Below are 26,429 nucleotides of genomic sequence, written 5' to 3'. Positions count from 1 at the left end.
TGCCGCGGTCAGGGTCAGTTCACTCCACTCCCTTCCCCGTGAATCAAAAGCGGCCGCGGCTAGGGAAGCTTGTCCTGTGAGGGATTCCGTAGAGGCACTCCTCCACTGCTTGAGTCCCGGGTGAACATGGCGGCCCCCGAGTCAGGGCCGGCTTTGAGTCCAGGCGCTGCAGAGGGTGAGGAGGAGACGATTCTCTATGACTTGTTGGTCAACACCGAGTGGCCACCGGAGACTGAAGTACAGGTGAACCAGGCCCGTCTACAGCAGCAGCCAACTTGACGCGGCCGCTTCGTGGGCAGAGCCACGTAGCAGGAGCCACGTAGGGGAGTGAAGCCGGGTGGGCGGGGGGCCTGATGGCTTGTGTGGTCGCCCTGGCAACGGCACCTTGGGCTACCGGGGGTCTGGGGCTCCTAAGGCGGGGTGGGGTCGTGGTCCCTGAGATTCCTCCTGGGCTCAGAATTCGGTTTTTGGGGGCTGGAACTTCGTGTTCTGCGGAGCGTAGGATCCCACTCTGGTTGTTAGTTTCTCTCTGTTTTCGGAGGGGTGCAGATTGTTAGTTTCACTCTCTGTATTCGAAGGGGAAGGCACAGCGCTGGACTAAAGGGTCCTTTCTCCTACCTGGACTCTCGGTGGTCCCTTCTCGCAGTCTGGCTAGGGCTAGTACGGGCGGACGCTTAACGGTGTGAGAATTTTCCAGGACCTTACAGTCTTCAGCATCTGGCAGGCTGCTGCAGAGTGCGGAATCTGAGCCTTTACGGCTACCTGGGGCTGGATCGCGCCAGTTCTTGTGTGTATCAATAAAAGAGCATTTAATAAGGGTGTGCGTGTCCGTTCGTCCATCTCGGTGTCCCAGATGCTGTGCTAGGTGCTGAGGATACAGAGATAAATATGCTTTCGTGGAGCTTCTCCTCTAGAGGGGAGACAATCCTGTAAACGTTATTCATAATCTAGCGTTTTATGCGCTATGGTTAGCGATGTGAGCAAAATGCCACGGAAGTGAAGGGTAAAGAACTGCTGACTGGGATTGGGATCTCCGCTAGAGAAGGGTTATAGAGGTTGATAATTTATAGACTGGATCTTGGGATTATCAGTCATTTGGTAGTGAGGGGCTCCCGGGTCTGTGGTGAGGAGTAGGAACCACGGATCCATGTTTATTTAATAGATATTTATTGAGTGCTTAACACATGCCAGTTACTGTTTTGGACCCAGAGGAAGCAGCCAGATCGAAAAGAACCTTTATTAAAGATTATGTAGTCCAGCCCATATGAGTTATCTTACATTTTTTTTTATGAGTGTTTCTCTTTTTCAGCCTAAAGTTTGTATTTTTTTCCCCTGTAGCCTCCTTCCCACTGCAGTTTGTGCTTATTTTGAATGATGTATTTTGTAGAACGGGTAGAGATTTGCATGTTTTGCTATTTAATTTCAAGTGCTTAGTTTGTCTTAATGTGAATATTTTTTGGGTTATGCAGCTAGGAAGCTGTTGCTGCGGCAGCTGGTTAGATAAGTTTTCACTCCTTAACACTTACTGGTTAATTGCAGTAATGTTTCAGAATGCTTAGCATAAATTGATTCCAAGAAAGTAACCACAGAATTAACTTACTTTGAAACCCTTAGCACTTTGTTTTGTGTTTGTGTGTTGGCAGTGGGGGAGTTCTATTGATTTCTGTATTCTATTGATTTCTGCATTCTATCGATTTCTGCATTCTATTGATTTCAGCTGTTGAACTATAAGCTCTTGGAGGGCAGCTACATCTGATTCATCTTTATATCTCTCCCCAGGGCCAAATTGTGTCTTGCATGAATCCCACCATCAATTCTTGTTTGTTGAGTGAAATAACTTTTCTGTGTTTTTTAAAAAATCTGTCTACACTTATTGTGTGTCCATTGTGCTTTTCTTGACAGCACTTTAGTGCACCTTATACAGTGCCTAGTGTCATGAACCTACCCACAGTGTGTTCAGTTTATACTTATGGACTGGAATTATTTAATATAGCAATTAAGTATCGGTATATGTTTTGTTAGTAGCATTGTCTGTATGGATATACAACAGATAGTCAATGAATTTGCCTTGGAGATATGATCACTTTTCCTGTGAGCAAAACTTACAGCTTCAATAGAGTGTGCTGAACTGGCAACCAGTATGGTCTTTGGCCTTGACTTCTCTTGTCTTTGGATTGGTATTTGATTTGGAAACAGTTTCCAGCTTCAATCTTTGTTCTTACCTGCAAGGTTAGTCCTGACATGTGCCTGTAGCTCTGCTATGCTCCCTTTACTCCTATTGTCCCCCATCCTGAGTCTACCTTTTTTTTTTTCTTTCTTGAGACAGGGTCTCACTTTGTCACCCAGGCTGGAGTGCAGTGGCATGATCAGGGCTCACTGTAGCTTCAACCTCCTGGGTCACCTCAGCTTCCCAAGTAGCTGGGACTATAGGCACGCACTGCCATGCCTGGCTAATTTTTGTATTTTTTGTAGAGATGAGGTTTTGCCATGTTGCTCAGGCTGGTCTGGAGTTCCTGGGCTCAAGCAGTTGGCCCACCTTGGCGTCCCAAAGTGCTAGGATTACAAGCGTAAGCCACTGCACCTGCACATTCAGTCTTTAAGTAGTTTTAAGACACTGCTTCCCTGTGCCCAAAACTCGGAATATTAGTAAATAAAAATAAGTTTACATTGTATAAGTAATACTAGTCTAATACTAGAGGATTCAAATGTAAGGGCTTTGTTTTAAATTCCAGCCTAGAGGCAACCGAAAACATGGTGCATCCTTTATCATCACGAAAGCAATTCGAGGTAAATATAGCTTATTTCTCTACAGTAATGATATGGTTAACAGTTAAAATGTGTTCTTTAGACTTCTGATGTGGAGCCTAATAAAAGTGACGTGTTATCTGAGTTTAATTGTATATATTTATATATACACACATATGTATGTATATGTATACATTTGTATATTTACACATGCATGTTTTTAATGCAGCTTAAAGTATATAGCCTTGGTTTAACCATTATGGGTGTATTCTAGAACAGGTGTCCCCAGTTCCTGGGCCGTGGACTGGTACCAGTCTGTGGTCTGTTAGGAACCAGGCTGCACAGCAGGAGGTGAGCGATGGGTGAGTGAGCATTACCACCTGAGCTCCACTTCCTGTCAGATAAGCGGCAGCATTAGATTATCACGGACGTGCGAACCCTATTGTGAACTGCACGCGTGAGGGATCTAGGGTGCGTGGAAAAATTGTCTTCCACAAAACCAGTCCCTGGTGCCAAAAAGGTTGGGGACCGCTGTACTAGAAGGAATGAAGGTCAAAGCCAGTATGAGTCTCAGAAAGTCTGTGGATGTTGAAGGTGAAAATGCCCTGAGAGACTATTTTAAGGGGTTTATGTGATGTTTCAGATACATCTGGTCGGAGATACTCAAATTACACATTTGGTAAGCCAGGGTATTCATTTAACTCCTGACAAATTTTACGTATGAACTAACAAGAGTCTGAGAAAGGGTTGAGCACTAGGTTTACTGAGCTGGTGCCATGACAGGTTTACCATATTAATTGACAGAGTCCTTTTATCAGACTAGAAAAGGTAGGTGCCGTTACTCCTTTACGTTTTTAGATAAGAAAACTTGCCCAAGGTCATTCATTTGGAATTTGACTGCACGTCTTTCCGGCTCCAAAGTCCATCCTTTTATACCAGTGAATTTAAGTTCGTTATAAAGAGAAAATTCATTTTCACAGAAGTACTTGAAATTAACTATAATCTTATGATTATACTTTTATCTTCTGATAAAATTATAGTTAATTATAGTTAATTTTATCTTCTGATACAAGAAACACTAGCATATTCAGTTTTCATAATGACAAATGCTTTAAATTTTGAGAATTTAGAAAATGCATACAAATAATAAAAATTCATTGTAGAAAATATAGACACTATAGATAACTACAAATTAGAAAAAAATTTGTCCTTGTCTTACTACCTAGAGAGAATCTGTTATTCTTTAGATCTTTTTCCATTGATGTATACCTAACTGCATACACAGGTACACACATACATCTACATTTAAAATAGGATGATAGAAAGCATTGTTTTTTCATAGCGTGTTAGAGGTTTTGTTTTCCATGGGCTTTCCCATTTTAGGTATTATTATTTTTAAAATCTTTGCTATGAAGTGTAAAATAGTATCTTGTTTTAATTTTTATACAAATATTTTGTTTTTTAAGGGGTGATTATTATAACTTCTAGTCCATGGTTTCATGAAAGCTTCTTAGATTAAATTTAACATCTCAAACCACTTTTATTTCTTGAACAGTTAGGAAATACCTGAAACTTTTGAATAACACAGAAACTTGGAATTTAATAAATATATGACCCTGTAAATGTTATAATGTATATTAGGTTATATTTAGTCTCTCATTTTAAGAGTTGTGTTATTTTTTTTAATGACTCACTCTGTAGTATATTTTAGGTTTGTCATCTATAAATCTAATTTGAAAATGATTCTTGAAGAACAACTGATTTATAATTGGCTTTGCCATTTCTTTTAATTACAGATCGTTTATTATTTTTACGCCAATACATCTGGTACAGGTGAGTTTTGGTTCTTCAGATAAACAGTGTGAACATCAAATATAAACAATATTATTCTATATATGATTTGTTTTCATAAATGAATTCTAGATCATGAGAAAGTTGCTGACATTCAGGCAAACTCAGCATGAGACATTTCAAACATTTAAGTATAATCCGACAAGATATCTCAGTAGACTTAGGGTAGTTTTTGTTCCCTTAGTTGCTATTAAGAATGTCTCATGACAATTTCTGCTTCCTCTGATGACTGTTCTCAGGCTTGTCTTGAATGTCCATATGAAGCATCTGTAGCTTGCATACCTTTTAAAAAACATTTTTGTTCTTGTCACATCATCTCACTTGTGGTTAATATTCAACTGCTGTGTATCAGAGAAGGTTCTTTAGGTTTCATTTCTTGTATACTTTTTAATTCCTTGAGTGCTAAGTATATTTTCAGGCATGATGCTAATCTCCAGCTTTAGAAAGAACAAAGAAATAATTATTATGACAAAAAAGTTATAATTCTGCTTTTAGATACATGCGTAGGAATTGTTTTATAGAATTATTTAGATAGATTGCTTTTTCCCTGGGAATATCTTGTCATAAAGTTCCAGAGATAATATAGTTCTGTAGAAGAGACCTTTGGCACTTCTCTAGGACTTGCTCCAATGTCTTTCTGCTTTTACTCTATGTATGTGTGTATGTGCATACATATGTATATATATGTGTATATGTATGCATATTTACAATTTCTATACTTAATTGTATCACTTTTTTATGGGTGTGGGCTATGATAGGATAGAGCAATGAGTAGGAAGAGAGAGTGGAAGGAGAGGATAGGAGTATGGGAGGTGGGCTGTGTTTTCTGACCTCTCCAGGCAACAACTTGTTAGTCCCGAACACCCTTGGATAAGATGTTAAGCTTGTCTTGTTCAGGTTACTGCTTGATAATTCTTTTTGTTATTTATTGAGAAGGAAGACTCAAAAAGTTAACTCTGATACAAGCCCTATCCTCTGTGTGAGAATCTTATGATCAGGTGTCATAAGTAAACAAGGTATCTTTTTGTCTCCCTTCCTCCTGAGAAGCCTTTGTCCTTGAATTGGCTGTGTTGATCATTGTACAGGTTGCAAATGCACCATGAAGTGATTAATCTGTCTCATGATGTGCTACTTTCAAAAAGATTATTGTTCCATTTGTGCTCCTGAGTTTATGGTAATTAAACCCAAAGGTTCTGGGGTCAATATTTGTTTCAAGTACCTTTTTCTTATTTTTTAAAAAAAGTTCTTTTCTTTTAATTATGAAATATAAACATACTGAGAATTATTGACAATATAATAAACCTGTATCAACTAGCTCTTTTTCTTTTTATGCAAAATGTTACATCTCAAGTCCTTTACCTTTTTCCTTTCCCTTCCCTTCCAGAGGAAATTATCCTCATATAGTTAGTATTCACATACATGTTTCATATCTTCATTATATTTTTGTAACTGCCTTTTGATATTATTTTGTGTTTTAAAAAATGAGCATAAATGTACTACATATATATATATATATTTTTTTTTTTTTTAAAGAGAGGGTCTTATTGTGTTGGTCAGGCTGTAGTACAGTGGCTCTTCACAGGCAAGATCATGGTACACTGTAGCTTTAAACTCCTGGGCTCAAGCAATCCTCCTGCCTCAGCCTCCCGTGTAGCTGAGACTATAGGCATATACCATCGCGCCTGGCCACTAACATTTTGAAATCCTATTTTGTCTTTTCTGATTTCCATAATATATTTTTTTTCTATTTTTCTTTCATGGAATTATGTTCTTTATTCTTCTTTTCCATCTGTTTTCTTGATTTCTTCAGGTATTAGTCCTCTAATTTGCTGTGTCTGCTTACTCACTTATGGTGGGTTGTTTCGTGTCTTTTGTGAATGGTTTTATTTTGAACTTACGCTTGCAGATTCTTCCGTCACGTGAGTAAAGTGAAATTGTAATCTGGTCTTGCATATAGTACAGACTTGGACTTTCACGTTTTCGTGGGAGATTTGATTCCGGTCCTCCACAGAACCGTGGTTCCAGGGAAGAAGAGAGTCTGTAGTCTCCCTGGGCCTATGGTGAAGTGTTTCTGGTTCCTTCAGTGACCTGGTGCAGTCATTGCTTTTGCAGGATTCTCACTTCCAACTCCTGTCCTCTCTTTGGTTCAGTGGCTCATTTCCTATCCTGCGTGCTAAGTCCTGTTTTGAGTCCTTGTCTCTCTCTTTACCCTGTGCCCAATTCTAGCTTTCAGTGACCTTTTCATTTCTAGTACTTGGAAATTTATCTTTCTTTCTTGTGAGTTTAACTCGGTGCTAAAATTTGTTTTTGTTACAGTTGAACCAGAGTTCCTAGGTAGTTAGAGCAGAAAGGGTTGGTGTAAGTGTACTCTGCTCTGTCATTGGTATGCTAGATGTCTGTTTCCTGGGAAGTACATAACTATACCTTTGAACACACCACTGTGTTTTTTGGAAATAGAGAAATATATATGGTCAAATTTCAGCTACCAAATAGTAACTTTTGGTTTTGGATTTGCTAATATTCAAATTTTATATTCTAATGGAAAAAAAATCTCTCTCTCTCTCTCTGTAAGTATATGTGCTCTTTGTCTGCTTATATGTGGTTTTCATGAGTAGATTTTAAGCTAACTAATGTGTTGTAATTTCAGCCCTGCACCTTTTTTGCTCCCTGATGGACTGGTTCGCTTGATTAATAAACAGATAAACTGGCATTTGGTACTAGCAAGGTAAGGAAGTGTAAAATTCATATGTGTTTCTATCTGGATTTGCTTTTACATTTCATTATGGATGTTAATTTTGGAATCCTCATGGCTTTCAGTCTTTTTATTGTATGTAAATCTCTTTGTTGCAAATATTTAGTATTGTTTAAACATGTTAATTCATGCTGTATTAAATCATTTCGTATGCTTTTTTACCTATATCCTCATCTAATTGTAAGGTCAAAAGATGGATAATTAAAGCATGTGAACAAATTTAGAAATGATTTTTAACTTATTAAATAATTCCATCTGTGTTGAAAACTGCTACAGATATTGATAATAGATTTTCTTCCCCCTCTTTCTTCTCCATAAAAGCAATGGAAAGCTTTTGGCTGCTGTTCAAGATCAGTGTGTGGAAATCAGGTAATTGTTAATATTATTCATATTCAAGATTTCCTTTGAGAAACGTTTGTTACTCTGTAAATGGAAACTAAGATTTTTATAGGGGGTATATTTAAAAGGATTTTATTTTTAACTCACTTAATTTTGTGAGTGTCAAACACCAACTTATGCCAGTTGGAAAATTAAGGATGCTTTCTCAGAGTTATATGCTTATCTTTCTCCTTCCCCAGATCATTCTGTTGCCTCTTAAGAAATTTTACTTTCTCGGTAAACGAGGCCTATCCTCCAGAACTGTGGAAATCACTTTGTTTGACTATTTACTGCTACATCAGCTAAACAGACACTCAGGAAGGTGTAAAAGAGTAGGGATGGTTCAGCACTTTGGGAGGCTGCGGCGGGCGGATCACAAGGTCAAGAGACTGAGATCATCCTGGCCAACATGGTGAAACCCTGACTCTCCTAAAATTACAAAAATTCGCTGGGCATGGTGGCGTGCACCTGTAGTTCCAGCTATTCGGGAGGCTGAGGCAGGAGAATTGCTTGAACCTGGGAGGCAGTGAGCCGAGAACTGGTTGCAGTGAGCAGAGATTGTGCCACTGCACTCTAGCCTGGCGACAGAACGAGACTCCGTCTCAAAAAAAAAAAAAAAAAAAAAGGGATGGTTTTGCTCTGTTGGTACAAAACTGTAGATTGAATATGGGTGTTCAAAAGACCAAGGTTACGTATTACTTGAGACCAATTATGCTGTCTGTCCTCTTGAGACATTCAGTGGTATTATATACACATCTAAAGACGTCTCTAAACTGGACTTTTCAGGTGTTTTATTTTTAAACAATGTATCAGTTATGAAAGAAATATCCATAGCAACTAAGAAAAATGAGTTCATTCTTTAGGAAATGTTATTAGGAAAATCATGTGGAAGAGGAATATATTTACTATTCATTAAGTGGAAGTGGACCGTTATAAAGGTCTTCATTATTGTCATCTTCACATGGAGTGGGCTGAGGAGGAGGAGGAAGAAGGGAAGGTGGTCTTGCTGTCTCAGAGTGGTAGAGGTAGAAGAAAATCCACATAGACATGGACCTGCACAGTTGAAACCTGTGTTGTTCAAGGATCAACTGTAGTAATTCCATATTTCCTTGAGTGCACGTAGCGAAGTTTAATCTCTTTATACTGGATATTATTTTCCTCCTTTATAAATGAGACCATACCAGTTTTTTTGATATTCATATGTATCTGTAATTATTTCCTGGGGATAACTTTATAGAAATAGAATTGTTAGGTCAAACGCTACAGACATGAAGGTTTTGGATAATTGTTATTAAATTATTTTCTAGAAGGTTTACCAGTTTTCATTTTTAAACATTTTATAATAATTATGCTACTTGATATATATTTCAGGATCACAGATTTAAAACAGGTTATTGATTTAAATATGGTGACGTATTAAGTCTCTTTGATTTCTTAAAATACGACTTTTTTCCCCTAAGTGATCAAACTTTGTAATATGATACAGACCAGTGGTTCTTAATTAGGATTGATGTATCCAGCAAAAAAAAATTTTTGCTTGGGCCCCATCCCAGATTTCTTGATTCAGAACCTTTAGGGATGGGGACCAGACATCTCTATTGTATGAAAAGACCATGGTAAATTCACTTAGGCTGTGTCACTATATTCCATGTATATATCTCCATACAAAGTAGCTGTGTATCTGATGCAATAAGAAGGTTGGAAGAAAATATTGTCACTGACAAAAGGGTCATAATTGAGCCACAAAACCATGTCTGAGAGGAGAAATGATTGAGCATTGTATATAGAGACTATCTAGTCCACAGTATCTGGTATTTTATGGTTCTATACAATGTTATGATAAAACTTTTGCCTTGATTTTGCATGTTTTACAGGTCTGCAAAAGATGATTTTACATCCATTATCGGGAAATGTCAAGGTAAGAGTTTCCAAAATATTTAAAGAATGAAAATTTCAAGTGTGCAATGGTTTACAATGTTTCTTAAAAGTTAGGATAGATATTAAATGTTTATTAAGGATTATCATGACTATTAAAATAATTAAACAACATAACTGCTTTTTTTTTTTTTTTTTTACTGTCTTAAATATTTTGCTTTAAAATGGTTCATTTTGGTGAGATTTGGAAACTGGGTTCCAAAAAATGTCTAAGCCAGTTTTGGGATGAAGTATTTTTAACTGTCTGTAGCCTTTTATTTTGGATTAAATGCAGAAATAAATAGGTGTAAGTCAAGAGTTAGAAACAGACTAGTAAAAAGTCTAGGATTTGGTCATTTTAAAAATATATTCAGCAAAAATTTACTGACTGTAATTTATGTGTATGTGCTGTTTTGCTGGGTGCTTGAGGTATGATTGTGAGCAAAAAGACCTGGTCTTTTATCTCATGAAGCATATAGATGCTCAAATATATAATTACAAACTTTGACAAATCTAATTAAGGAAAAATTAAATCCCATGAGATTTCTCAACCAGGGGTGGCAGATGAGATGGCTGAGAAAGAAAAATGACTTTTGGAAAGCAACTTTAAGAATGAGTAGTCTGGGCACAGTGGCTCATACTTGTAATCCCAGCACTTTGGGAGGCCGAGGTGGGCGGATCACTTGCGGTCAGGAGTTTGAGACCTGCTTGGCTGACATGGTGAAACCCCGTCTCTATTAAAAATACAAAAATTAGCCAGGTGTGGTGACACATGCCTGTAATTCCAACTACTGGGAGGCCAAGGCAAGAGAATCGCTTGAACCTGGGAGATGGAGGTGACAGTGAGCCGAGATTGAGCCACTGGACTCCAGCATGGGCAACAGAGTCAGACTCTGCCTCAAAAAAAAAAAAAAAAAGAATGACTAGAAGGTAGAAGAAGACAGGGAGTATTTCGGTCTGCAGGAGCAGTGTATGAAAAGGCAGAAGGAGCTGGGCGTGGTGGCTCATGTCTATAATCCCAGCACTTTGGGAGGCCAAGGTGGGTGGATCATAGGGTCAGGAGTTCGAGACCAGCCTGACCAACATGGTGAAACCCCGTCTCTACTAAAAATACAAAAATTAGCCAGGCATAGTGGTATGTGCCTGTAATCCCAGCTACTCAGGAGGCTGAGGCAGGAGAATCGCTTGAACTTAGGAGGAGGAGGTTGCAGTGAGCCAAGATCACGCTACTGCCTTCCAGCCTGGGTGGCAACAGAGTGAGACTCCATCTCAAAAAAGAAAGAAAAAAGAAAAGGTAGAAGGAACCTTATGGGAGAGAAAGAGAGTGGTTTTAGGAAAATGCATCTATTACCTTTGTTTTATTTACAGGACCTGCAGTTCCATCTGTCTGATCTTGTGTTAGTTTAACAGTGTAATTGTTGTAGGAAGTATAATGATGGTAATCATGGTCATTGTGTTCATTTATATACAAACATTTATAGTGTTCTTACTGTATGCCTGGCACTGTATTTAGGGCTTTATATGATTTTCTTGTGTAATAGAAATAAAGCAGTATAAATATTTTATCTTAAAACAGTATTAGGATAAAATATATATTTGACATCAATAGAGAGCAAGGAGGTGGGAGGCACTGGTAGTTTTCAGAACTATAATATGGTAATACAGAAGATTCCCCCACTCCCTCATGGAAATACTGTTATTTTTAATTTTTTTTATTTTTTGAGATAGGGCCTGGCAACAGGGCCTCACTCTCTTGCCAGGCTGGAGGGCAGTGGTGTGATCATGGTTCACTGCAGCCTGACCTTGTGGGCTGAAGCGATCTTCCTGCCTCAGCCTCCTGAGTAGCTGAGACCGCAGGCACGCACCAGTACACCTGGCTAACTTTTTATTATTTTTAAATTTTTTTGTAGAGACGAAATTCTTGCCTTGTTGCCCAGGCTAGCCTCAAACTCCTGGGCTCAAGCAGTTCTCCTGCCTCAGCCTCCCAAAGTGCTGGGATTATAGGTGTGAGCCACTGTGCCCAGCCTTTAAGAGAGAGAGAACGGATAATCATTGTAATTGTACTAAGTGCCATGATGGAGAAGAATCACTTTCAGCTTAACTTTACCAAGCCCTGGGAGCCTGTTTATTATTTATATAGTAATTTTATTTATTTATTTATCTTTTTGAGACAGGGTCTCAGTCTTTCGCTCAGGCTGGAGTTCAGTGGCACGATCATGGCTCACTGCAGCCTCAACCTCCTGGGCTCAGGTGATCCTCCCATCTAAGTTTCCCAGGTGGCTGGGGCTACAGGTCCATGTCACCATGCCCAGCTAATTTTTTGTATTTTTGATAGATACAGGGGTTTGCCATGTTGCCCAGCCTGGTGCACTCATGGGCTCAAGTGATCCTTCCACCTTGGCCTCCCGAAGTGCTGATATTACAGGCGTGAGCCACTGTGCTCAGCCTTTTTAAATAGCTCTTTTATTCCACTTGTGTACTTTCACCATCACAGCCTTAGTTCAGGCTCTTCACATTTTTTGCTTGGTGTCTTACAACAGTCTGCTGACAAAGTTTTCTTCTGTATGCCCTTTAGTAATCCACACTTCATACTCCTTGACAAATTGATCATTTAAAAAACACTATTCTAGCAGGTAACCATTCACATCTGACTTAACTGCTTTCTAGATTTCTAGAAACCTTGGGCAAGTTACTTTACCTCTCTGAGCCCCAGTTTCATTATCTGTAAAATGGGCATAATTTTATGAAATTGAGTTGTGGGAAAATTAGATGAATTAATGAGTGTAAAACTCTCGCCACAGTGTCTGACACACCATGAGTACTTAGGAGATGTTAAGCTGTTGTTATAATTACTGTTACTATGATTCTGCCTGAAATCTGTTAGTTGTTTGCTATTGACTGGAATACAGTTCAGTTTTTCTAATTTACGATAAAAGACTTTTCACAATCAGCCTGTCTATCCTGTGAGAATTCCCTGCCATATGTCTTACGTTCTAGCACTAAACAGTGTGCGATTTTCTAACTCCATTGTGTTCTTCATGTCTTCATGCCATCACGTACAGATGGTTCCTTTTCTCGGAAGCTCCTACCTTTATATTGAATTAATTAGTCTCGTATGTTTTAGATCAAGCATCAGCTCTTCTCCCTGTATTTGTTCCCACCATTTGTACATCTTCATGTTTCCCAACTAGTTGCTTGTGCCTGTATCACAACACTTACCTAGTCTGCTTTCCTTTTTTATTTATTTAATTTTTATATATTTTTTGAGACGAAGTCTTGCTCTGTCGTGCAGGCTGGGGTGCAGTGGTATGATCTCGGCTCACTGTAACCTCTGCCTCCCGGGTTCATATGATTCTCCTGCCTCAGCCTCCTGAAGTTGCTGGGATTACAGGTGCGTGCCATCACACCTGGCAATTTTTTGTATTTTTAGTAGAGATGGGGTTTTACTATGTTGGCCAGGCTGGTCTCGAACTCCTGACCTCAGGTGATCCACCATCTTCGGCCTCCCAAAGTGCTGGGATTACAGGCTTTGAGTCACTGCGCCTTGCCTGATTTCCTTTTGTAATTGTTGATTTACTTGTTGGATTCCCAGTTAGTTTGTAAATTATTTGACAGCAGGGTTCATATCTTACTCAACATACATTTTTTTTTTTTCGTGCTTAGCACGGTGCCTGACATACTGTAGGCACACAATTTTTGACCCTATCAAGTGGGTAATAGCACTTGGGAACTATTCAAATGGTTTTTATGGATGAACGAATATACCAACAAAGTTTGTTTGCCTGTTTCTTGTTTAACTTTAGAAATTCACAAGTGTATATATATATTTATTATATATAACACTGTCTATACTATACATATTATAATGATCCATATATAAATTTGTGGATACTTATCATGGCATTAGTATTTTTTATTCCTTATGTATACATGTGTATACATGGCATGAATAGAGCAATAAGGGTGGATAAGAAGACCTGTTTGTCTAACCCTTTTGGGAATAATAGAAGGGGAGGTAGTATTTAAGTGTGAATATCTAAAGCTTGGGGCTCTAGCCCTTTTTGAATATACCTTCTGTAGTTTCCTCACCAGTGCTTATTAGAGTAGACCAGGCCTTGCTTAAATAACGTGTAAAGGTCAAGGAGTTCCCAGAAGAATAATTTGGTGGGTGTTCAACTGCCTTTTTTTCTGGTGCAGCCTTTCACTGGGCTTGGGGGGCCTGGGATAGGTTTCTGAGGAGCATGCTTAGAGTGTTGGAGTGATTCAGATATACAGGGTTCTTTTGAGCTTTGACATTAGACACCTGCTCCTAGCCAGTAAGTAAACCAAGAAATCTACAAATTAACATGAAAATGGGAAGCTTTACCCTTCTGTATTTTATACAAATTATAATATTTGTCAGAGTTTTTAGTTGTACAGTTAATGTGGCAGCAAGGATAAGAAGATAATGCTTTGAGAGCTAATGTTTTATTTTGATGGCTTCTGAGTGTGTGAATTTATGACCTTAATACTTCATTAATGGCTTCTTTCCATTTCACATAATGTGAGGTAATGATCATTTGCTTGTTATCTGACTCATCTTTATGGGAATAACTCCCATATGCCAAATGATATCTCATGTGTGTGCCTGGAGAAAAGGAGCCAGATTGTTGTTAATGCATTTTTGAAACTACATATTGCAGAGTCTACAAACTGAAATAGGTGCTATTTGGTTCTACTTTGATATTTTTCAATTATTGTTTTATAAAATACGTGCCATTTGAGAATGTTTTAAATGTGGATTGTAACTTGTTTTGGCTCTGTTAGGCCATAAATAGTAATTCAATTTTCTCTTTCTACCTGAATAATGACCTGAAAATAGCACATGAAATTAGAGTTTTTAAAAAGAGTTGTACTCTGTTAATCAACAGATTTTTTTCATATTTTTGATTTTGAGATACCATAAATGGGAGTTTCCTAATTGTACGCAGCAACTTGCCTACTATAGGTATGGTGAGGTCCCATCAGCCCTCTGTGGCTGGATGGGCACTCTGACAGCCTGAGCCTCTACTGGTTGCCTCTGGCTTCCAGCAGCCTCATCAGTTTACTGTTAGATGGCATACAAATATGATTTTCTCTGTGTGTGTTGACAGGAAAAAGGTTGGGAAGGATAGACTATTTGAAACACCCAGACTTGGTTTTTTTTGTTTTGTTTTGAGACAGAGTCTGACTCTGTTACCCAGGCTGGAGTACAGTGGTGTGATCTAGGCTCACTGCAACCTCTACTTCCGGGGTTCAAGTGATTCTCCTGCCTCAGCCTCCTGAGTAGCTGGGATTACAGGCGCCTGCTACCACGCCTAGCTAATTTTTGTATTTTTAGTAGAGCCGGGGGTTCATCAGGTTGATTAGGCATGTCTCGAACTCCTAACATCAAGTGATACACCTGCCTCAGCCTCCCAGAGTGCTGGGCTTACAGCTGTGAGCCACTGGGCCTGACTGAAACACCCAGACTTTGAAATGAAGCATTTTGTTCCAGAATTGTGATTCAGGATCCTCAGATTGTATGATAACTGTTTTCCCTTTTTTGTAAGTTTCGATAAAGTAATTTTTTCCTATTGAAAAAATAATACACATTCTTCGTAGAAACTTTAGAAAGTTAAAATGAGCAAAAAGTAGAAAAGAAAAATAAACTCAACACCAAGAGATAAATACTATCAACGTTTTATTATCTATTGTTTCATAGATTTTTTTGTACCTGTTACTGAAGATATGTTCTATGAAAATAAGTGTTTTGTAATCTGATTTCTTCACTTAAAGATAGGTTGTTAAAAAAAGAGTTATTTTTAGGTTGAAGTTTAAGAAGCATTTTCCAGAGTATCTTTTTTGATCATTTCTACTGGATAGCAACTTAGGTGTTAGGACATGGTCTTCCAGCTATCCAGATAATCCAGGAAATGCTTATGAACTTGATCTCTGAGCAGCAAGCAACTAGATATTGTATTTGATTCCACCAGCAAGGGAAAATCATCATCAGGCATTTATGCAGATAATTGTATAAAACATAGCAAATTATTGCGTCTGCGTTCATGAAGGATATTGGTATCTAGATTGCTCTTTTGTAATGTCATTCTGGTTTGGTATTGGAGTAGTGCTGGTTTGAAAAGGGTTGGCAAGTGTTCCCTCCTTTTTTATTTTCTGAAACAGTTTGTGTGGAATTGAATTATTTCTTCCTTAAATGTTTGATGGAATTCACCAGTGAAACTTGGAGTTTTCTTGTAAGCAGTCTTTTAATTAGATTAATCAATTTAAAATTTTGAGTTTAATTAAAATAGATTAATAAGGCTTTTAAAAATTTTTGTTTACTTTTATTTTAGTTTTTGTGGAATTTTTCCCTAAATTGTAGAAATTATTTGCTTAATGTTTATAATATTCCCTAGTACCCTTCTGTCTGTAGGATCTGTACTGACATCCCCTCTATTGGTTTTGAGATTTGTACTTGGTATTTCTCTCTTAAATCAGTCAGGCCAGAGTTTTGTCCATTTATTAGTATTCTTCAAGAAAAAAATTTTGGATTTTGTGGATTTCTTTTTTTCCTTACCTTGATTTTTGCCCTTATTAGTTCCTTTCTTCTGCATGCAGGATTTAATTTGCTCTCATTGTTGTAGATGGAAGGTGGAAATTTAGATTACTGAATTTAAACTTTTTTTCATATATAAACATTTAAGCCTATTCTAATATAAGCATCTTTTTGTTAATTACATCCAATTTAATTCTGTTGTTGCCAGAGAACATAAACAAGAACATTTAACCTTTTTCACTTATTGAGGCTTGATTTATGGCCTAGCGTATATTCTGTCTTCATGAATGTTTCGCATTTAAAAGAATTTGGTTCTTGGATATAGTGCAGGTATTGGATATAGTTTTGTTTTTTTGTTTTTTTGTTTTTGGCCAGCCAGAGTCTTGCTCTGTCACCCAGGCTGGAGTACAGTGGCACGATCTTGGCTCACTGCAACCTCCACTTCCTGGGTTCAAGCAGTTCTCATGCCTCAGCCTCCTAAGTAGCTGGGATCACAGGCGTGCACCACGATACCCAGCTAAGTTTTGTATTTTTTAGTAGACATGGGATTTCACCATTTTGGACAGGCTGGTCTCGAACTCCTGACCTCGTTATCTGCCCGCCTTGGCCTCCCAAAGTGCTGGGATAACAGGCATGAGCCATTGAGCCTGGCTCTTTCAGCTGTTTAAAGATGTCATTGTTTTGTTTTTGACAAGAACTTGGGAGTCATTGCTATTGTTTCCTTAGATATAAGGTGTCTGTCCTTCCTTTGTCTGCTTTAAAATTTTCTCTTTGTTATTGTTTGTCAGACATTGATTATCATGTGCCTTGACGGCTTTCGAGTTTATCCTGCTTTAAGTTCATTAAGCTTCTAGATAAGCAGTTTTGTAGATTTCTTCAAATTTGCAAAGTTTATGGCTATTGTTTTTACCCAATTGATTTGTTTTAAATTTGTTGTGGCATCTTTTTCCATAGAGAATTCCCTCCCTCCCTTCCTCCCTTCCTCCTTTTCCTCTTTTCCTCCTTCCCTCCTTCCTTCTTTTCCACCTTCCTTCCTCCCTCCCTCCCTCCCTCCATCTACCGTTTGTCACTTTTTTCTTTATAAAGTCAGAATTTCTTATATTTAGGCCTTTCTTATTGCATAATTGTTAAGGTTTTTCTCTTGTGTTCTTCTGGCAACACTATTAAACATTTACATATTTGGCTTCTCTGATGTCTTTCCATTCCCACTAGTTTGCCCTTGCTCACTGGTTCTTAACTTGGAAGTAAAGAATGTACATATATGAGAGATTGTTCATTGAATTCACTATGAAAATGAGGAAACTGAGGCCATACCCAGGTCATACCCAGGTGTCTTGTGGTAGCACTGAGACGAGAACCCAGTGTTTATTATTTTTAAATTCTTGCTCATTTCCATTTCTAGTTTGGGTAAATGGGCACTGGACTGAAGTCTGCTCCTTGAGAATTTGGGTGTTTGTTATGTCCCACCAGAGTACTAGGCACTGGTCATAAACATTATGAACAAAATGGACACAGCTCCTGATGTTTTGGAATTTATAGATTAACGAATAAGGCAGACAGTAAAAAGTCTGACAAATGATGTGGTTTGGCTCTGTGTCCCCACCCAAATCTCATCTTGATTTGTACTCCCATAACTCCCACTGTCACGGGAGGGACCCAGTAGGAGATAATTGAATCATGGGTGGCAGTTTCACCCATATTGTTCTCGTGATAGTGAATAAGTCTCACGAGATCTAATGGTTTTATCAGGGGTTTCTGCTTTTGCATCTTCCTCATTCTCTCTTTGTCTTCTGCCATATGTGTAAGACGGGTCTTGCTTCTCCTTGCCTTCTGCCATGATTGTGAGACTTCCCCAGCCATGTGGAACTATAAGTTCAATTAAACCTCTTTCTTTTGTAAATTGCCCAGTCTCAGGTATGTCTTTATCAGCAGCATGAAAACGGACTGATATAACGAACAAATGTATAATTATTTGGTGTAAGAGCTGTGAAGGACATGAAATCATTGGACTGCTGAAAAATAATGGGGCTCAGAGGCTACTTAGGGTGGTCACAGAATGCCTTCTAAGGAAGCGCTATTTAAAGTGAAGCTTGAAAGATGAAAAAAAGCCAGTGAAGTGTTAGAGAAAGAGCATTCCAGGCAGAGAAAATAGCATCCACAAAAGCACTGAGGTGGGAAAGAGCTTGGCAATTGGGCAGATTTGAGGAGCTACAGCTGATGAAATTATGAGTGGGGTGTAAACTTTTTCACCTTGCACATATCAGTTGTCAATTTGCTGGTTAACTTTTACCATCAGTGTTTTTTGCTTACTTTTCAGACAACTTCATTGACACCTGCTTTGTAAAAATCTATACTGTTCATTTCTTTCCCAAGCCACACGAGCAACTGGAAAAATCCAGTGATAAAGTCTTTATTTCCACATTGTTACGTGAAATCTTATCTTGTAACGAAAATGTATTTTTATCTGGGTCAAAACACATGCTGAGTTTTCTGGAGTTACTGGTTGTAACTAGAAGTAATGGTAAAAGCAAATCCCTTGCAGATGCAGTGTAGTGCATAGAATCTATTTATCTTATCAAAATGAAATAAGAGAAAAAATCTGTTATCACATGGCAGTGTTTCCTTAGCACATAAATATTTTTCAGGGCAAAATTGTCATCTTGCTGGTTTTTATGTAGCATCTGTGCATTTGCCAGTTTTTTATTCTTTTGTTATTTTGCACCTATGTTATTTTGCACCTATGTCTGCTTTGAAGTTTGGTTTTTTATTTTAGCAGTCTAAAGACAGGGAACTGATCTTTTTAAAAAAGTTATTCCCACTTACAAAAATGGCTGTTCCAGAGTGTATGCAGTATCTTGTTCGGCTTTAATAAAATTAATTAGACTTATCCATGCTGAATGACCTCTCTGGGATTTTTTTGTGTGCTTTTAAACTATTGATCAATAATCAAAATAAAGAAACTTGTAAAATGAAGAAACTTTCCCCATATATTCCCACAATGTATATTAGAGAAGTAAAGGGAAGTCTGAACTCTACACATTATTTCTTTTAGGTAGATAGATGACTTCCGTTATAGAATTCACATTTCACTGGTAGTCCTGGAGGGATGGTCCTTACCATTACCTTGCCATGTTAATAGAGATTTTTTTTTCTGAGAGACATAGGTGTCACTCATTAGTGAAACATTAATCACTTTGTGTTCCAGATCCTGGGAATAGAATGTTGAGTAAGACATTGTTTCTGATTTCAATGACCTCAGAGACTTGTGGGGCAAATAATTATGTAAACAATAATATGATGTGATAAATGCTATGCAAGAGGTGTGTACAGAATATTTGGGGTCACAGAGCAGCCAGTTTTCAAGAGTGTCAAGGAAGGAGAGGGTAACAAACTAGACCTGGAAGGATGAGTAAGAGTGGAGATGAACAGCCTGGGTAGAGCAGCAATATGTATAAAATGCACATATGGGTGGAACACGGTGGCTTACACCTGTAATTCCAGCACTTTGGGAAGCTGAGGCAGGCGGATTACCTGAGGTCAGGAGTTCGAGACCAGCCTGGCCAACATGGTGAAACCCCGTCTCTACTAAAAATACAAACGAATTAGCCAGGCGTAATGGCACATGCCTGTAATCCAAGCTACTCAGGAGGCTGAGGCAGGAGAATTGCTTGAGCCCAGGAGATGGAGGTTGCAGTGAGTTGAGATTGCGCCGCTGCACTCCAGCCTGGGCGACAGAGTAAGACTCTGTCTCAAAAAAAAAAGGCACATATTTGCTCATTTGCCAGGTTGGCGTGGTATGAGTGGGTTATTAGGTATTTGACAGAGAAAGTGGTAGAAGGCAAAACTGGAAAGCTACAATGGGGCCTTTTGTGACGGGCCTTTCATATATATTGAGGAGTTTGGACTTGGTTCTGTTGGAAATGGAGAACCTTCAGGGATTTTAAAGTGGCAGAAGAATGTGATCTGCTTATCTTGTTATTTTAGAAAGATATCATTTTGACAGTATGGAGGAAGGAATAGAAGGGAAGAGACAGATGGCGGAAGGCCTGTTAGTAGGCCAAGCAGGAGATGGTGAGACCTGAGCTGGAATAGTAGCAGAGGCATCAAGAGAAGGCCATATATTGCTGGAGCATTTTTGAGGCAATTGTAAGACCCTGGTGGAGAGGCGGCATGTTGTAATGCCACCTGCACTGCGTGGGAAGACAGGATGCTGATGTTCTGGGTTTTGTTCTACTCTTGACTCGGGGTGTCACCTTGAATCTCCTAATCATTTTGAATTCTTGTTGGGAAAGGAAGAACACTTATCTGTCTACCTGACTCTTCAGTTCTGAAATTCCAATAAGAGGAAACCGAAGCAAACAAAACACAACAATAAAAAACCTCGAACAAATCTGACTTAGAATTTCACATCCTCTTTTTCTTCTTTTGCAGCTGGTAGCCTTTCTCTCCATTTTACTGAAAATTCAGAACAGGAAAAAGTTCAGTTGTTGAGTTATTAGAATTATTAAGATGTTATCAAAATCTTGAAATTGTGTGATTGACTCATGAGTCCTTGATTTACCTGCCTCTTTCTATATATGTATGTATGTATATGTGTGTATATATATGTGTATATATTCCTCCCCTTTCTAATACAATGTTAGTATAGTCCCAATTTGTATCTTGGCATCTGTATTTGATGTATTTAAAAGATCAAGTTGCAATTTTTATTTTTGGCTTTTAGAGGAGTGAAACTCATTGGATTGGAATTGTTAATATTGTCTGCCCATTCTGTATGCTTTGGATCTCTCTCAATATTACAGGTATTTTGCGGTGTATTATTCCTGGGCCTTTACCAGACCAGGGGCTGCTCAGCATTCATCAGACCATGCATCAGTAGACTTTGCTTCTAGAATAAATAGGGCATAGTTGGCAGTGGTTTGTATTTCCCACTCTTACTTGAAGTGTGTTTCTGGAAACTGCTCTTTTTTATTGAGGGAAGCATTATTAGAGATCCTTAGGAGATGATGTAATTATTATACTTGAATACTTACTTTAGTTGCAGTTACTAAAAGCGTTAACTGTCTTTGTAATATATTGTTAAAAGCACCTCTTGTCTCTTTCGTTCTAGTTCCGAAAGACCCGAAACCCCAGTGGAGACGGGTAGCATGGAGTTATGATTGTACCCTACTGGCCTATGCTGAAAGCACAGGAACTGTGAGGGTGTTTGATCTCATGGGAAGTGAACTCTTTGTCATTTCCCCGGTATGTACATAGCTTAAATTGAAAACATAGTTTTTTCAATGTCATGTATGTATAGATACTTGAATAAAAGAGGGTGAAGGGGAGGATAATACAAATATAAATCAGAATAATAAGCTGTGGACTTAAGATGTCCAGAATCTAGTTAGAAATCTATATACATGCAATATTTATTCCTTGTATTTTGTGATACACTATCCAGATGTAAACCACGTGGTAGTAAGTAAACACTAAATATAGGTACAGAAAGTTATTATAAAGCTCTAGTGATGGAAAGAAGTCAGTGGTCTGTTGCAACAGGAACAACTTCAAGAGGAGTTGGAATTTGTTACCTTACAGGAAATAGAAATTGAAAAGGAGAGTAGAGAAAAACAAATGGTAGTAGTAATTTGTATTTGTGTACTAGTTTATTCTTTATTAATGCCTTTGATATATATTATGATTTTATATTCACAGCAGCCATTTGAGTAGGTTGGGCAGATGTTGTTCTCATTTTGTCTAGAAAACTAAGATTGAGTGGGAACAAAATGACTTTTGTATGACAATTCTGTTAATAGTGTCTCTTCTAGGAATCTAATGCTTTTTAGTTTGTATCCTTCTTCATCAACTGAACAAGATACAGGGTCAGCTAGAACAGTGGTTCTCACTCTGGCTGTATCTTAGAATCACCTGGGGATTATCCAGATGTAAATCACGTGGTAGTAAGTAAACACTAAATATAGGTACAGAAAGTTGTTATAAAGCTCTAGTGATGGAAAGAAGGCAGTGATCTGTCCTTTGCTTATAAAGCAAAAGGAAAAGAAAAAAACGAATTACCAGATTGCCCAGGCTCTACTCACAGAGATTCTGATTCATGTGATCTGTGTGGGGCCTGGGTATTAATATCGTTCATAAGCTTTTCAGCTGATTCTGGTGAGAAGCTAGGGTTGAAAACCAGTGATAGAGAGAATGATTTTTTTCAGAAATAATGAGTGGAGAAACTAAAAATGTGTGTTGTGCTCATATTCTGGGAATCTTAGCTAAACTAAGGAGTCTGGGTTCTTATTTTCTAGACTGTTTCTGGCTAAAAGAAATACAATGTGAGCTGTATGTGTGCTCAAATGTAATTTTATATTTGGTCACATATACGATAACTACAGGTGAAGTTTATTTAACAGTAACTGTTATTTAAGTTTATTTAACAATGAGAAACTGAAATAAGAAACAGGTGAAATTTATTTAATACTATATTTTATATCATCCAATATATCCAAAATATTATTTCAACATGTAATCAATATAAAACATTATTAATGTGGTATTTTATGCTCTTTCTTTGATTTTAAATCTTTGAAATTTGATGTGTATTTTTATGTTTATGACATATCTCAATTCGGACTAGCCATGTATTAAGTGTTCACTATGTGGTTCTAGACAATGAGGAACTATTCAGGGGGGTTTGGGAGGAAAAACTTTTTCTCTGCCTGCTTAAATTTAGCAGTAGGGGCCTGCAAATTAAACTGACAAAAGACAGATTAACAGGAGAAAAGTTGTAGAGTTTTTATTGATGTTAATGTTTTTACATGTACAGGGAGCTTCTCAGAAAAGACGTGAAAACTCAAAGAAGTGGTTAGACTCAGGCTTATATACCATTTTTTCTTTTTTTAAAGATAGAGTCTTGCTGTTGCCCAGGCTGGAGCACAGTGGTGTAATGATAGTGATCACAGTGAAGCCACACCTGGCTAATCTTTTAAACTTTTTGTAGTGATAGGATCTTGCTTTGCTGTCCAGGCTGGTCTTGGACTCCTGGCTTCAAGTGGTCCTTCTACCTTGGCCTCTCAATGTGTTGGGATTACAGATGTGAGCCACCCCGTCCAGTCTTATATACCTTTTTAATAAAGGAATATAAATTGTTGAGACGTGACTAAACAAAGGAAAGGGAATTTTGGCTTTTTCAGGTGGTAAGTTGTGGGAAAGTGACTAAGAAATGCATGGACAAATTCATGGAAGAAGGGGATTTTAATAAAGTCTGTTTGCACAGACTCGTCTTGATATGACTTCCGGTCTCCAGGGATGAGTCCATCTCCTCCTCCTGGTACTGAGGAGCACTTTCACAAAGAGAAATTTATGCCTTGTTTTTAGGCATTTAAGGGGAGGGCAAAGAATTTTTCCTGCATCTGTTGATTCTCAGTTGCCTTCAGCTCAAAATAATCCTTATGCCAAAGTGGCATATTTTGGGTTGGCATATTCGAATCCCCTTCATGGGTGATAAGCTTTATTTTGTGTGCTTCCCAAGGTGTACAGGCCTTCAAATCTTTAGCAGTTTAGCCTGGTATTTAGTTAATGGAGAAAGGTTAACATTGAGTGAGTATTTTATGTGTCGTTTCCTTTAGGTTGCTGATTAGGCAAATGGAAACTGGAGACTTTTTTTTTTTTACCGCAGGCTATTGCTGGCAGCGGAAGTTAACATTTGGAAGCTTCTATCTTTAAACAAGTTCTTAGAGTTTTTAGAGGCTGAATGGTGGCATTATCTTTATTTTTTTCTGTAATTGACATAAAATCTGAATAGAAATTTACTATGTAGGTGAACATCTTCTTCAAAGGGACTGCTGTGGTTTCAGCCTGTGTCTGAGAGGGATGGTCTAGATTTGAGTGTCTAGATCTAGGCATTCTGACTTGCATGATTCTTGAGTATACAGAGCAATTCTGAAGTTATCTTGCATGAAGTGTACCTGAAGCCAGTATATCAGATATTCTCTGATTATGAATGTGTCAACTTTTATCTAGTTTTTTTTTTTAGTAACTTAATTTCCTCCTCTTCTGTAGGCATCTAGTTTTATAGGTGACTTAAGCTATGCCATTGCTGGGTTGATCTTTTTAGAATATAAAGCAAGTGCACAGTGGTCTGCAGAACTCCTGGTCATCAATTACCGAGGAGAACTTAGAAGTTACCTTGTAAGGTAAAAATGTACTTTGGGAAGCCATACTTGAAATATTCTTTATTTCTCTGGTTTAATGTCAGATTTTGATATTTCTTTTTTTATCTTGGTGCCCTCCACCAAGCCTGGCTAATTTTTTGTAGTTTTAGTAGAGACAGGGTTTCATTGTGTTAGCCAGAATGGTCTCAATCTCCTGACCTTATTATCCGTCCACCTCGGCCTCCCAAAGTGCTGGGATTACAGGCCTGAACTACCCCGCCCGGCCTACTATGCCATTTTATATCAAGGGCTTGAACGTTTGCAGATTTTGTTATCCTCTGAGCATCCTGAATCCAGTCCCCCAAGGATGCCTAGGAATGACTGTAGTATGTACTCTTTTGTCTGAGTCTTCCTTCATTCATCATATTTTGAGATTTATTCATATTTTTACATATATCACTAGTTTATTCCTTTTTATTGATGATTAGTATTTTATTGTATGAATAGCTCATGATTTTAAAAATCTGTTCTTCTATTGATAGAACCTTGTTTCCAGTTCTGGGCCACTGCAAATAATGCTGTTACAACCATTCTTGTACAAGTCTTTGTGGATATACATTTTCATTTCTCTTGGGTCATTATCTTCACTTGGGATTGCTGGGTCATAGGGGAGATGTAGTTTATTTTTATAAAAAACTACACTTTTTACCACATGATTTTATCAGTTACCTTCTCATAACGTATCAGAGTTCTGGTTGTTTTATATCCTCAGCAATATTTGGTATTGTCTGTCTTTTAAATTCTAAATACTTTATTCGGTATTTAGTGATATTCATTGTGGTTTAATGGTATTTACTTCTTTCTTACCTTCTTAAATTTAGTGTTGGAACAAATCAGAGCTACCAAGAAAGTCACTGTTTCAGCTTCAGTAGTCATTATCCTCATGGAATCAACACAGCTATTTACCACCCTGGTCACAGGTAAGTAACCATTTGTTCTCATATTTAGTGGAATATTAGGTGGACATAGAAATGTTGGCATAGATTTAGATAGAATAAACTATATTTATTCAGATAGAATAAACTATTATGTAGATGATACTTATAGGTAAGACAAGAAGCTTGTATAGTATTTCATGATTTCAATGATTTTCCATTTTTATTTATTCATTTTTTCATTTGACAAGCATATATTGATTTCCTACTCTGTGCCACATACTGTTCCAGGTGCTTAGGGTATATCTTCCTCCTGGAACTTTTTGAGGGAATGACAGACAACAAACAATGAATATAAAGTATGCGAGGAGCTAAGTATTATGGGAAAAAATAATCAGAGATGGAGAGTGGAAGGCTGGGAGAGTAGGGTGCAAGTTCTAGTTTGAAATACGGTGGCCACATTACCCTCACTGAGGAAGTGACATTTGTGCAAAGACCTGCAGTAGGTAAGGGTATTAGTAGTTTTTAGGTATCTGGGAGAAGAGTATTCTATGCAGCAGGAATAGCCAGAGCAAAAGCCCTGAGTTGGAAGTGTGCTTGGCATTTTTAGGAACAGCAGTGAAGCTAGTTAGGCTGAAGCAGATTGTGATCCAGAGTAATAAGGTGAGGTCAAAGAGAACGCGGTGAGTGCTGAATCATGCAGGGCTTTGTATGCTATAGGAAGACCCACCTGGTAACTTCTTACTTGTTTATTCTCCTTGTAGTTAATAATTCTTTTTAATTTGCCATGTTTTGAAATGTACTTATCACAGACTTTCCCCTAAACTCACCTCCATAGTATAAACCTCCTTTTAGGTGTGCTGTTTGATCATCTTGAAGAGGTCTCAGAACTTTCTTCTGAGATCATGCAAGATCAGGTGCATTCAGTGTGGTATGGCCAGGGATGGAGATCTCAGAACTTTCTGATCTGCTCCAGTTTTGATTTAACACCTGCCACATAGCTATTGTCTTGGATTTTCACTTCACCGTTATGCAGAAGATTGCTTCCCTATTTCTCTCTGGTTGCATGACCTGTTCCTTAGATTTTTTTTTTTTTTTCTTTCTTGGTTTATTTAACTGTTTTGGTGGGTCACAACCTCCTGTAACTTCCTGAGAAATGG

At 38.1% G+C, this 26,429-nt stretch overlaps 1 protein-coding gene across 2 annotated transcripts in view; it reads left to right on the top strand.

The window, feature by feature from the left end:
* Positions 1–26,429, top strand: part of NBAS (NBAS subunit of NRZ tethering complex) — a 405,988-nt gene that overhangs the window by 30,133 nt on the left and 349,426 nt on the right. The window contains exons 1-9 of one of the 2 annotated variants that reach the window (XM_003908295.5): positions 42–243; positions 2,733–2,787; positions 4,542–4,578; positions 7,244–7,321; positions 7,670–7,717; positions 9,601–9,644; positions 21,307–21,440; positions 24,243–24,376; positions 25,216–25,314. In XM_003908295.5, coding sequence (XP_003908344.3) covers positions 127–243; positions 2,733–2,787; positions 4,542–4,578; positions 7,244–7,321; positions 7,670–7,717; positions 9,601–9,644; positions 21,307–21,440; positions 24,243–24,376; positions 25,216–25,314 — 746 coding nt within the window. In that variant the 5' untranslated portion in view covers positions 42–126. Of the gene's footprint in view, positions 1–41; positions 244–2,732; positions 2,788–4,541; positions 4,579–7,243; positions 7,322–7,669; positions 7,718–9,600; positions 9,645–21,306; positions 21,441–24,242; positions 24,377–25,215; positions 25,315–26,429 lie in introns of those variants that run through there. The other variant, XM_021924592.2, reaches the window with a different exon arrangement.

This window comes from Papio anubis, chromosome 14 (assembly GCF_008728515.1).
Source record: "Papio anubis isolate 15944 chromosome 14, Panubis1.0, whole genome shotgun sequence".
Classification (NCBI taxonomy): domain Eukaryota; kingdom Metazoa; phylum Chordata; class Mammalia; order Primates; family Cercopithecidae; genus Papio; species Papio anubis.
Note: the sequence above shows the minus strand (reverse complement) of the source record. Positions and strands in the feature narration are given on the sequence as shown.